A 13,960-nucleotide genomic window follows, 5' to 3' on the forward strand; every position below is an offset into this window, starting at 1 on the left:
TACCCGCAAGGCTCTTCAAAAATACTGTCCCAATTACAATAATGTGTCACTTTGTTTAAAAAGCTAGTACTTTTTGATGTCAGGGATGGTATAGGATGATATGGCCTATTTCTTTTTCTTCTAAGATCTATAGATTTTATTCAAAGAATATTGAGCTCATTTAAATTGTTTTTAAAAGAAATCAGGGTTGACAAAAGCAAACATTTATAGAAAAATTGGTTTTGTGGTTCTTTTTAGGAAAAGGATCGTGAGCTTGAAATTAAAAACATCTATAGTCATCGAATACTTAAAAATTTACACGACACAGAGGACTATCCAAAAGGTATGTTTTAATTACTTTTGCTCAAAATCTATTTTTAAGTATCTAGTCAGATTGTCCTAATTTATGTAGCCAAAATAATGGATACTTTCAAAAATCACTTCATTAGGCATTAAAATACATTTTGTGATTCTAGAAGAATAATGAGACTGAGATGATGAGATGGCTAGAAAGGAAGAGAAATGCTTTCCTGTTCTCCCACCCTCAGCACAGCCCTTTATGTCCTTTCTTCAGGTGGAGCAAGAGGATAACTTCAGCCTGAAGCAAAATGTCTGCCAAAAAGGGAACTTTCTAAGTGTATCTGTTAGCCAGTGTATGGCTTTTCAAAATGAACTTTATTGGGGTATACTTTACCTCAGTAAAATGCATCCATTTTAAGTGTGTACGCAGCTCAGTGGGTTTTGACAGATGCTTTTACCGATGGAGCCACCACCCTAGTCAAGATATGGAATATTTCCACCTCCCCAGGAAGCTTCCTCGGGTGCCTGCAGTCAGTAGCCCCCTACCTCACCTGGCAACCACTGACTTTCCTTTGGTCACAATAGCTTAGTTTGTCTGTTCTAGAACTTCGCGTAAGTAGACTCCCACAGCATGAACTCTTTTGTATCTGGCTTCTTTTGTTCAGCATAATGTTTTTGAGATTCGTCTCTACTGATGCCACTATCATTAGTGTATACCTCTCATTGGTGAAGAGTCTTCTTTCCTTCAAGACCACATGCACTTCCCCCCAAGATCTCCCAGCAACAGATTCGACTCAGAAGTAGCATAGGAATACTCAGCCCTGTTTTATTAGAAGTAACTACATGTTTACTTCCAGATGCAACAAGCTCAAATTTCCTTGCCTGCCTTTGTTTGCTTCTGGCTTATAATCTAGAATAATAGAGATGATGAATCAACCAAGGGGGTGTTTAAAAGATATAATTTCCTTCACTTTTCAGGGCAAGTGCAGTCTAGACTTAGTGGTCATGTGCTTTAGCACAGACAGTCTAACCACTGATAATCAAGAGCTCTGCTACAGGATGGCTCAGTGGCCTGGCCTCTCACAACTACACGTCTGCCTTGTTGAATCCCATCCACAAAGGACAGCCTTGTCCTCCAACAGCAACACTGTCTTATCCTAACACCTACTTGTTTTGTACTCTAACACTGTGGGGCCCAAAGTAAGACAAAGCAAGGGCCCTGAAGGGAAAAACAGGAAACTTAGCAAATGCTATATATATATAGAATATTTAGAAAATACTTAGTCTACTTTATTATTACATTGCATTAATATTATTTTATATTTAAAATCAATATTGCATCCAAATGTAAAATATGTTTCTTACATATAATCTACCTGTTCTATAGTTTCTTCAACAAAATCAGTCCAAGCAGACAGAAAAAGTTTGCCATTCACAAGTATGAGACACCAGGGAACCCAAAAATCAGATGTTGCACCTTTGACAACTAAGGTACAGCAAACTTGGAATCTTACAGTATCTAATTAAACATGTCTTAACAAAAATAAATTAGGCTATAGTCACTTGTTCTATGTGAAAAGTATTTGTAATCGTTAGACTAAAATGCAATTTAAAGTTATCTAGACCCCCCAAAATGTGTTTTTGCTGCTTTTCTAAATCATAGGGTAAAAAGGCAACAGGAAACATGGATCGTAAAGAAAAATCAACTGAAATAAATCGTGAAATTCCTCACTGTGTCAATAAACTACCAAAGCAAGAGGATTCTAAGACAAAATATGAAGGTAATTTTAACAACTTTTTAAAGTCTGTCTTACTGGATTTTTTTATTGTGAATTACTATATGTGTATATAAAGCACACGTAAAACAGCTGGGCATGGTGGCTCAGGCCTGTAATCCCAGCACTTTGGGAGGCCGAGGTGGGCGGATCACCTGAGGTCAAGAGTTTGAGACCAGCCTGGCCAACATGGTGAAACCCTGTCTCTACTAAAAATGCAAAAATTAACTGGACATGGTGGTGTGCACCTGTAATCCCAACTACTCAGGAGGCTGAGGCAGGAAAATCACTTGGACCCAGGAGGCAGAGGTTGCAGTGAGCTGAGATCATGCCACTGCACTCCAACCTGGGTGACAGAGTGAGACTCCGTCTCAAAAAAAAAAAAAAAAAACACATCATAAAACAGTTTCCAGAATTATAATAAAAGGAACACCTGTGTACCCAGTACCCTGCTTAAAAAACAGTACATGAGTGCTCCCTGGAACACCCATGGGCCCTTCACAATCGTATCCCCTCACCCTGCCCACCAGAAACAACCACCATCTTGGGTTTTAGGCCAGTCATTCCCTTGCTTTCCCTCACAGCTCCCTGTCTATATATAGCTATATTCGTCTGCTTGGGCTGCCATAAGAAAATACCATAGACTGCTGGCTTAAACAACATTTATTTATTTTCTCATGGTTCTGGAGGCTGGGAAGTCCAAGATCAAGGTTCTAGCCCTTTGGCTTCTGGCTGGGGCTCTCTTCCTGGCTTTAGATGCCTCACTTCTCACTATGTCTTCATGTGGCCTTTCCTTAGTGCTTGCACAAGGAGGGTCAGGGAGAGAGCACCAGTGCTCCACTGTTTCTTTTTATAAGGATACTAATTCCATCATGAAGGCCCCAACCTTGTGATCTCATTTAACCTTAATTACTTCCTTAAAGACCCAGTCTCCAAATATAGCCATACTGGGGAGTTAGGGCTTCAACATATGAAATTTGGGAGGGAAGAACACAAACATTCATTTCATAATAGTATCCTTAAATAATATATTCAGCTTTGGAAAACCGAGTAGCAAATTATTCAAATCCAGCTGAGCAAAGGGCAATATTGCCACTTTTGAATAAAGACTTCCAGGAAAAGGACTCCAGCTTCAGCTCCCCTGGATGTACAAGGGCCCAGTCAGTGGGTGAGGTCATGAATCATCCTGGGATCTGGCAGGGCTTTTCTGGGCAGGCCCCAGAGAGCTAGGGCCGAGAGAACGGGCAGCTCAAAATTTCTTATTCTAAGATCACCAAAGCTTACCTCCAGCTCTTGGGAGTAGGTGGAAACAAACTGCTTCTGTGGGGTGCAAGGAGAGTCCTCAGCTGGCCCAGGCTGCAGGGCTTGATAGAGAGTACACCACTTCATCAGCCATGGGCAAGACAGGCCAAGGCCCTGGCTCACCTGGTGTTTGGTACCTGGTGGTCTAATGGAGCGGGGATCCCAGTCTGTCTCCTCATCTCTGGTGTGCAGCTAGCATCCTGGGATTGCCCTTCATCATTTCCTGCAGGTTCCTGTCACTCCCCTTCTCTACTGGATCTTCTCTTTCCTAAGCCAAGTCCTCCTCTTTCATGGTAAATTACATCATGTTTTAAAGAGCACAACCTTCACAAGCTTCTTGTAAATGGGTGGGGGTAAGGTAAATTTGTATACCTCTCATCTGGAAGTGTCATTATTCTGCCCTTACACTTGATTCATAATTGCCTAGATAGGAAACTCTAAGTTGGGGGTCATTTTCCTTTGGAAGTTTGAAGATGTGGCTCATTGTTTCATGTTACATCACCACTCATGGGAGATCTGGGTGCAGTCCCGCAAGGCTGGGCAAGAGCAACTTCTGAGGAAAGAACATGCATGATGAATGAGTCCCAGAGTTTACTCAGGGCTGCAAATCAGACGTGTTCCGTAGGCAGCATGGAGAGCCCTTGTTGAACACATTGGGCATTCAGAAGAGGACCAAGAAGGGCCTCACCTTAGTTGTGAGGCCAAATAATGTTTAAATAACACAGTAGTTTGACAGAACTCACCCATAAAGCCACTCTGTCTGTTGCAGTTTGGTGGAAACTGATCATCAGTTGCAATTGCACTGTGGTCACTGGTGTGTTTAAGTTTTCCGCTTATTTTTCAGTCCATTGTCCTAATTCATATTGTCCTAGAAAGTGTATCCATTCATTTGACAAATACTTTGTGTGCATACACTATGTGTCAGACACTGTTCTAGGCATTAGGGAGACAGCAGGAAGCAAATGCAAAACCCTGCCCTCATGTGCTTATATTCTAGTATGAGAACACCTTTCCCCACCGGTTCACATGGATCCAGCTCATCGTCTATAATAACTGCCTGGAATTCCACAGACTGCACATGCCATACCTTATTTAACCATGATTCCTTCGGCAGATGTTTGGGAGGTTTTAGTGTTACTAAACCATGCTGCAGTGAACATCGTTGCACTTATCTTTGTCTGTTTTTTGTAGGTTTGTTCTAAGAAGAAGTTGTTGGGTCTAAGAGTATATTCACTGAAAATGTTGATTGATACTGCCAAATTGCCATCCAAAAACGCTGTGCCAATAACACACCCACCAGTGGGGACCAAACATTCCCGTTGCCCCATCTTCTCAACAGCTCTAGAAATTATTTGCCGATTGGATGGATGAAAAATGTTCTCATTGGTTTGTTTTGTTTTGTTTTGTTTTGTAACAGCTCTGCTCTGTTGCCCAAGCTGGCATGCAGTGGCACAATCACGGCTCACTGCAGTCTTGTCCTCCTGGGTTGAAGTGATCCTCCCACCTTAGCCTCCTGAGTAGCCAGGACTACCGGCATGCACCACCACGCCCAGCTAATTTTTGTATTTTTTGTAGAGATGGGGTTTCGCTATGTTGCCCAGGCTGGTCTCAGACTCTTGGGCTCAAGCAATCCTCCTGCTTCAGCCTCCCAAAGTGCTGGAATTACAGGTGTGAGCCACTGCACTCAGCCATCACTGTTTTAACTGGCACTACATCCAGTTAGTAATGTTGAACGTCTATTAATAACCTTATTGGCAAATTTTATTTCTTCCTCAATGAATGTCATTTTTCTTTTGGTTTCATAATTCCCATTTGCTTGGGAAATTCTAAGAAACTATAACATAACACATTTGTTAATATCACCCTTCTCTGTAACCTATTGTCTATGCATCTATTTTCTTACCTTTTCTGTCATTTCAATGTGCTTGTGAGGTGGTGCAAATAAGTGTCCTAGACATGCCATCCTGAAATAGAGATCCATTCATTTTAAACAGCACTAAATTGCCTATTTTTCTAATACAGATTTATCAAGGGAAGAGAAACATTTGGAAGTGCAAGTACTGCTGGAGAATACTGGAAGACAAAAAGACAAAAAAGAAGACCAAGAAAAGAAAACCATTTTTGTGAAAGAAGAGCAAGAATTACCACCAAAAATAATTGAAGTTATTCATCCTGAAAGAGAAAGCACTCAAGAAGATGTTCTAGTAAGAGAAAAGTTTAAAAGAAGCATGCAGAGAAATGGCATGGATGACACACCTGACAAATGCACTGCTCCCTACACGAAAGGCCCCCTCAGACAAAGAAGGCATTACTCATTCACAGAAGCAACTGAAAATCTGCATCATGGGCTTCCTGCTTCAGGTGGGCCAGCCAATGCTGGCAACACGAAGTACAGTCATAGTACAAGCAAGCATCTCAGTAACAGAGAGGAAATGGAGCTAGAGCATTCTGACAGTGGGTATGAGCCCTCATTTGGCAAGTCTTCCAGAATAAAAGCGAAGGATACAACTTTCAGAGATAAGAAAAGCAGTCTCATGGAAGAACTCTTTGGATCAGGCTACGTGTTGAAAACTGACCAATCAAGTCCTGGTGTTGCAAAAGGCTCAGAGGAGCCTTTGCAAAGTAAGGAGTCACATCCCCTGCCTCCCAGTCAGGCCTCCGCCAGCAATGCTTTCGGAGACTCTAAAGTAACTGTGGTAAATTCTATTAAGCCATCGTCACCTACAGAAGGAAAAAGAAAAATAATTATTTAAATATAATCAATATCCTAATGCATTCTGGTTTGATATAATGCTACTTATGTGCCTTGCATCTTATTTTTGAAATGTGTGAGAGAGGGAGTGTATGTGTGTGTGTCTTTTAGTACTTAATTGACTTTCAATAATTAAATTTTTGTTTTATTGCTAATCTAGTAAAAAATCTATTTTATATTAGCCAATGATAACACTTCAAATTAACATCTTTACAACTGAAACATCCATTATCTTCTGGGAGACTGGTTTACTATATGGTTTTAGTATTCTGTGGGACTCCATAGCTAGTAACTCTAAGTTAGTCACTCAAAACATATGCATCTCATACACAACAAAATTTATCAGCAATAGAGTTGAATTGTAACTTAAAAACATGGAAGCAGGCCAGATGCAGTGGTTCACGTCTGTAATGCCAGCATTTTGGGAGGCCAAGGCGGGAGGATCACTTGAGTCCAGGAGTTTAAGACCAGCCTGGGCAACATGACACAACCCCGTCTCTACAAAAATTAAAAGAATTAGCCAGGTGTGGTGGTGTGTGCCTGTAGTCCCAGGTACTTGGGAGGCTGAGGTCAAAGAATCACTTGAGCCCAGGTCAAGGCTTCAGTGAGATATGATCGTGCCACTGCACTCCAGCTTGGGCAATCAGAGTAAGGCTGTGTCTCAAAAAATAAAAACAAAATGTAGCAGCAGCTTTGAAAGGGAACAATATGATCAAAAGACTCTTTTTACTAAAACAAAAAAACATTGGCTGGGTGCCGTGGCTCACACCAGTAATCCCAACACTTTGGGAGGCCGAGGTAGGTGGATCACCTGAGGTCAGGAGTTTGAGACCAGCCTGGCCAACATGGTGAAACCCTGTCTCTACTAAAAACACAAAAAATTAGCCGGGTGTGGTAGCACATGCCTGTAATGGCAGCTTCCCAGGCGGCTGAGGCAGAAGAATCACTGGAACCCGAGAGGCAGAGGATGTAGTGAGCCAAAATAACACCCACCACTGCACCCTAGCCTGGGTGACAGAGCAAGACTCTACCTCAAAGAAAAAAAAAAAATACAGATATGTATCTGTATGATGTATCTGTATATATATGTGTGTGTGTGTATATGTGTGTGTGTATATATATATATAGTGATTACCAAGCTTAGTTTTATGGAATTTTTTTTTTTTTTTTTTTTTGAGACAGAGTCTTGCTGTGTCACCCAGGCTGGAGTGTAGTGATAACAATCTTGGCTCACTGCAACCTCCACCCCCCGGGGTTCAAGTGATTCTCGTGTCTCAGCCTCCTGAGTGGCTGGGATTACAGGCGTGCACCACCACACCCAGCTAATTTTTGTATTTTTATGAGAGACCAAAAATGGTTTTGCCAGGTTAGCCAGGCTGGTCTTGAACTCCTGACCTCAGGTGATCCACCTACCTCAGCCTCCCAAAGTGCTGGGAATGACAGGTGTGAGCCACCATGCCCAGCCATGACAATCATTTTTGAGTTTCTCTTATTCAGCTAACCTGGGTATCCAATGTCCTGCCTTTGTGGGTGATGCTTTCCTTGTGTACACCTGAGATCCAGTATCATTTATTGAGATTTGTTGCATACCTCTACGTTGACCATTTTTCTGTTAATCTTGTTCTAAAAACTGTAAGAGTGCCATGGCCCTGCTGGTGTTTATTCAAGATAGCTGCTCAGTCCTAACTAACACATTTACTAAACTTAGGATATTTTAAATTAGGACTATAAAAAGGAGGCTATACTCCCAGCCCCATTTTATTTAGCTTACCTTCATTTAGTTATAAGGGGGAGTTGTTTATAATCTAGACCATACTATTTCCTTTCCAATGACGTTTATGGGTTGGTGTGTAATATTAACTGCAATGGCAGCTACCCAGGAGGTTGAGGCAGGAGAATCACTTGAACCTGGGAGGTGGAGGTTGCAGTGAGCCAGGATCATGCCACGGCACTCCAGCCTGGGTGACAGAGCAAGACCCTGTCTCAAAAGATATAAAAATAAATATATAGCCAGGCGCGGTAGCCCACACCTGTAATCCCAGCACTTTGGGAGCCTGAGGCAGGCAGATCACCTGAGGTCGGGAATTCAAGACCAGCCTGACTAACATGGTGAAACCCTGTCTCTACTAAAAATACAAAAATTAGCCATGCGTGGTGGCCAGCACCTGTAGTCCCAGCTGCATGGGAGGCTGAGGCAGGAGAATTGCTTGAACCTGGGAGGTGAAGGTTGCAGTGAGCCGAGATCGCACCACTGCACTCCAGCCTGGGCAACATTGTGAGACTCCATCTCAAAAAATAATAAGAATAAAAATAGTAGACCAGGCGCGGTGGCTCACGCCTGTAATCCCAGCACTTTGGGAGGCCGAGGCGGGTGGATCATGAGGTCAGATCAAGACCACCCTGGCGAACACGGTGAAACCCGTCTCTACTAAAAAATAACAAAAAGTCAGCTGGGCGTGGTGGCGGGCACCTGTAGTCCCAGCTACTCGGGAGGTTGAGGCAGGAGAATGGTGTGAACCTGGTAGGCAGAGTTTGAAGTGAGCCTAGATCACTACAATTGGCATATGCTTTGATCTTTTATAAAAAGCAAGGTGCAATAAGATACAAAAGAAGAGGACAGAATGGGTAAGGGGAGGGAGGGAGGGAGAGCTCTCACACGCTCCTAAGGGGAAATACGCAAATGCAGTGAGATGACATAGTGGCCTAAATTCTGGAGGAATGTATTAAAAGGACTCCTGGAAATGGTATGCTGAGTAACATGACAATGTCTACTCCAGCTTCATAGCAGATAGAGGATCTTCCAAGGGATCTTTTCGTATGCCCACCCACAATAAAAGCACAAATAATATTATATCATAGAAATATTATGATTTAATATCATAATATTAAATCATAGCTATATTTAGAAGTGTAGAGAACTAATTTAATAAAAACAGAATCTAAGCCTGTTGTTGTCTAGTCATCTTAATTATATGCATAAAAAAGTTAGAGGGTCACAGATTAACATGCTAACTTTTTATCTCTGAGGTATGAGATTAGGGCCAATTTTTAATTTATTTTTAGTGTTTTCTACTTTGGCTTTCTTTTGCATGTTTGCTATAATGAACATAACTCTACGATCATGGAAAAAAAGATGTTTAAAAACAAATCTATTTCCTGAGCTCTGAGAGAGAAGGTACTGCAACACTCTTGCCGGAACAAAAGCTAAAAATGCCGTACTAACGATAGAAAACGTTTCTAAATCGGCTGGTCAGCTGGTAAACACTCAACGAAATTAGGCACCCGAGGAGATAAGTAAGCAAAGCACTAAAGTAAGCTTCTGCCTAAAGGGCATTTGCCGAAATTAGAGAACTGAGCATCACAGACTCCTCCTGAGGACAAAACCCAGGCAGCCCAAGTTAGGGGGTCCCTTTTCCATACAATGCTGGGACCTCCCTGGGGTCTCCAGCTCAGTGAACTAAAAAATTGTAAGTAAAGAACTCAGATTCTTTACAGGTGGCTCAAGCCTGTAATCCCAACACTTTGGGAGGCTGAGGCAGGCAGATCACTTGAGGCCAGGAGTTCGAGACCAACCTGGCCAACATAGTGAAACCCCGTCTCTTACTAAAAATACAAGTATGAGCCAGGCGTGGTGCTGCATGCCTGTAATCCCAGGTACTCAGGAGGCTGAGGCAGGAAAATCGCATAAACCCAGGAGGCGGGGGTTGCTGTGAGCCGAGATCACGCCACTGCATTCCAGCCTGGGCAACAGAGCAAGATTCCATCTCAAATTAATTAAAAGAAAAGCTAGCACGGAAGACATGCAACTCTTCTTTCACTTGAACGTTTAGAAGCCACCATTATTATTGAAATTAGGGGCCAATGTTGCCCTACTTTCAACATTTTTGTGTCTTAAGGAATAGGGAGCCCTGGGGAGCGGGGAGAGACGGGAATGGCCAAGTCAGTGGAGCAGTCAGAACCCACACATTTATACATTAAATCTGCTGCCTCGTACGGGTGTAATTGTTGATGCCCCAAAACAATTACCATAGTAACATCAAAGATCACTGGTCACAGACCACCATAACATATAATAATGAAAAAATATGAAATGTCGTGAGAACCCCCAAAACGTGACACAGAGACACAAAGTGGGCACATGCTGTGGATAAACGGCGCTGACAGACTTGGTCGATGCAGGGTGGCCACAAACCCTCAATTTGTGAAAAAGATAGTGTCTACGGAGCACAGTAAAGTGAAGCACAAAACAACAGCCATGTCCGTGTGCTGAAGAGCATACGAAACCAAACAACGTATTTTTACAGATTCAAATATGTGATACGACCATGACGAATAGGAAATGATAAAATTCAGAGCAATGGTGTTACCTTTGCTCAGTTGGGATCGCAAAGGTTCTTCTAAAACTTGGGTGAAAGATACAAAGATTTGTATTTTCATTCTTTAAAATTTACATATTTTAAATATTTTATACCTCTCAATATTTAATAAAAACTATTTTTTAAAAAGATTCAGGAACAATGGCTGGGCACAGTGGCTCACACCTATAATCACAGCACTCTGGGAAGCTGAGGCAGAAGATCACTTGAGGACAGGAGTTTGAAACCAGCCTGGACAACATAGCAAGACCCCATCTCTAAAAAAATTTTAAAATGAGCCCACAGTTGTGGTACACACCTGTTGTCCCAGCTGCACAGCAGGCTGAGGCAGGAGGATCACTTGAGTCCAGGAGTTCGAGACCAGCCTGGGTAACACAGTCAGACCCCGCTCTCTAAAAAATGAGAAACAGCCAGGCATGGTGACGCATGCCTGTAATCCCAGCTATTCAGGAGGCCAAGGCTGGAGGATCGCTTGAGCCCAGAAGCACGAGGTTGTAGTGAGCTATGATCACGCCACTGCACTCCAGCCTGGGTGACAGAATGAGACCCTGTCTCTTAAAAAAAAAAAATACAGGAAAAGAATTTGGCCAATATAAAGGAATGACTGCCCTACCCTTTAGAGTCCAATATCTTTACCCACAATATTGGCCAAAAGTACACAATATTCATGCAATTTAAGACTGAATTCACTGGTAAGAGTCAGCACTCTGAGTGTCGACAGATTTATACACATTAGATCCCAAAGGCGCATGCAGGAAAGCCAAACCACACAAGAACCCTGGGCCCAGAGACAGAATGAGCTGCCTGGCCTGGGATTCCAGTGGTGTTCAAACCAATCACGTGTGGCTTTGAATCTGTGACATCACCAAAGTGCTCTATACTGCAGGCCTTATAAGACAGCAGCACTTAGAAAATTCTCCTGACAGTTGTTAATTGCTAACATTTCAACTGCAAAGAAAACAGACTCCATACATGGCTCTAGTGGAAAACCATTATGTGATTCTGAGTTAAATACTCCTGGGTACTGACTGAAGGCATGCTGGAGGAGTACAGAAAAGCTCAGGGATAATCCCAGGCCCTAAAGGCGCTTGCAGCATCACTGAAATAACCTTTTATCACACACACGAAAAAGGATCTACAACATTAGAAACAAAACCGCAACAGCAGATACCACCAATCAGTCATACAGCTACTACTTTAAATGCTCACATGATGGATAGGAAAGAAAAATCACTACCATAAGGGGGTCAGAGAAAGCTTTATTAAGTCTAAAGCTCTGGTTCCAGGGGGGCCGTCAGCACATACGTACACACACACACACACACACACACACACTCTCTCTCCCACAAAGCACTGTGTAAGAAAAACTATGGAAGGTCAGAGAGCCCGCCAGGTCAGGGGAAAGTAAACCAGTTTGCCTAGCATTCCAGCCCCTATGGCGGCAACAGGAGCACATAAAACCTGTAAAAAATGATTATGGGCTGGGCTTGGTGGCTAATGTCTGTAATCCCAGCACTTGAGCCCAAGAGTTTGAGACCAGCATGGGGAACATAATGAGACCCTGTCTCTATTTAAAAAAAAAAAAAAGGCCGGGCGCGGTGGCTCAAGCCTGTAATCCCAGCACTTTGGGAGGCCGAGACGGGCGGATCACGAGGTCAGGAGATCGAGACCATCCTGGCTAACACGGTGAAACCCCGTCTCTACTAAAAAAATACAAAAAACTAGCCGGGCGAGGTGGCGGGCGCCTGTAGTCCCAGCTACTCGGGAGGCTGAGGCAGGAGAATGGCGTGAACCCGGGAGGCGGAGCTTGCAGTGAGCTGAGATCCGGCCACCGCACTCCAGCCTGGGTGACAGAGCGAGACTCCGCCTCAAAAAAAAAAAAAAAAAAAGATTATGGATTTATATATTAAAAACTTTCCCTGATTTACCATAAATTTATGACCAAAAAAAATTGTTATGAAGAGAGCTTTAGATTTTTTTTTTTTTTTTTTTTGAGACAGAGTCTCGCTCTGTCACCCAGGCTGGAGTGCAGTGGTGTGATCTTGGCTCACTGCAACCTCCACCTCCTGGGTTCAAGCGATTCTCCTGCCTCAGCCTCCTGAGTAGCTGGGATTACAGGCGTGCGCCACCACGCCTGGCTAATTTTTGTATTTTTAGTAGAGACGGGGTTTCACCATATTGGTCAGGCTGGTCTTGAACTCCTGACCTCGTGATCCGCCCACCTCAGCTTCCCAAAGTGCTGGGATTACAGGTGTGAGGCACCGCGACCAGTGCTTTAGACGTATTTTAAATCAAAGAGATACCTGTTTTCACATAAAATTATAAAATAGATCCAGTATTTTTAAAATAAAAACAAAAACCTGCTGGGCACCGTGGCTCAGGCCTGTAATCCCAACTTTGGGGGGTTATGGCAGGTGAATCACCTGAGGTCAGGAGTTAGAGACCAGCCTGGCCAACATGGTGAAACCCTGTCTCTATTAAACATACAAAAAATAGTCAGGCATCATGGTGCAAGCCTATAGTCCCAGCTACTCAGGAGGCTGAGGCAGAAGAATCACTTGAACCCAGGAGGCGGAGGCTGCAGTGAGCCAAGATCGCACCACTGCATTCTGGCCTGGGCAACAGAGCAAAACCCCATCTCAAAAAATAAATAAAAATAAATTTAAAACAAAATAAAACCTATCATTAGCTTTCAACATTATACACACATATCTAGAAAAAAGCAAAAGCACAGATGCTAACGCCAGCCACCCTAGTGCTATGGAGTCACAGGTTTTTCTTCCTTGCTGCTTTTCTGTACTTCCCAAGTTAGATTTTTTTTTAAAAGCAGTAAATAGGTACTACTTTTATCTTTTTGGGTATTACTTTTATAACTTTAAAACATTTATCTTAAAAGCACATATATTAATATTCATAAATGCATGGAATATCACTGGCAGTGTCGTAAGAAACTGGTAACAGAGGAAAACTTTGGGAAATTGGGTGACAAGAGTCATAAGATGCACATTTACTGCAGCCCTTTCTCTATCTTCTGAATTCAGCACCATGTTCATCATCTGTTGAAATAAATTGTAGGCAGGACACGGAGGCTCATACCTGTAATCCCAGCACTTTGGGAGGCTGAGGCGGGTGGATCACTGGAGGTCAGGAGTTCGAGACCAACCTGGCCAACATGGTGAAATCCTGTGTCTACTAAAAATACAAAATTAACTGAGTGTGGTGGCGCACACCTGTAATCCCAGCTACTCGGGAGGCTGAGGCAGGGAATCACTTGAACCCAGGAGGCAGGGTTAGTGAGCTGAGATCACACCACTGCACTCCAGCCTGGGAGACCAAAAAAAGGTGTATAATTTCTAAAAAGACACAATAAAGTGAAACATAAAGGACATTTACCTCCCCTATTTCATCATCACAAACTAGTCACGTATGGGGAAAGTTAACAGCTGTGAACTAGAAATTTTTACCTCTAGCCTCAG

General features: G+C 42.9%; 1 protein-coding gene across 2 annotated transcripts in view; it reads left to right on the forward strand.

The window, feature by feature from the left end:
* Positions 1–6,263, forward strand: part of LCA5L (LCA5L, lebercilin like) — a 44,082-nt gene extending 37,819 nt beyond the window's left edge. For both annotated transcript variants that reach the window (XM_025378238.1, XM_025378237.1), the window contains 4 exons: positions 238–322; positions 1,667–1,770; positions 1,943–2,060; positions 5,379–6,263. In XM_025378238.1, coding sequence (XP_025234023.1) covers positions 238–322; positions 1,667–1,770; positions 1,943–2,060; positions 5,379–6,109 — 1,038 coding nt within the window. In that variant the 3' untranslated portion in view covers positions 6,110–6,263. The remainder of the gene's footprint in view (positions 1–237; positions 323–1,666; positions 1,771–1,942; positions 2,061–5,378) is intronic.
* Positions 6,264–13,960: the final 7,697 nt, after the last annotated feature.

Source organism: Theropithecus gelada, chromosome 3 (assembly GCF_003255815.1).
Source record: "Theropithecus gelada isolate Dixy chromosome 3, Tgel_1.0, whole genome shotgun sequence".
Classification (NCBI taxonomy): Eukaryota; Metazoa; Chordata; class Mammalia; order Primates; family Cercopithecidae; genus Theropithecus; species Theropithecus gelada.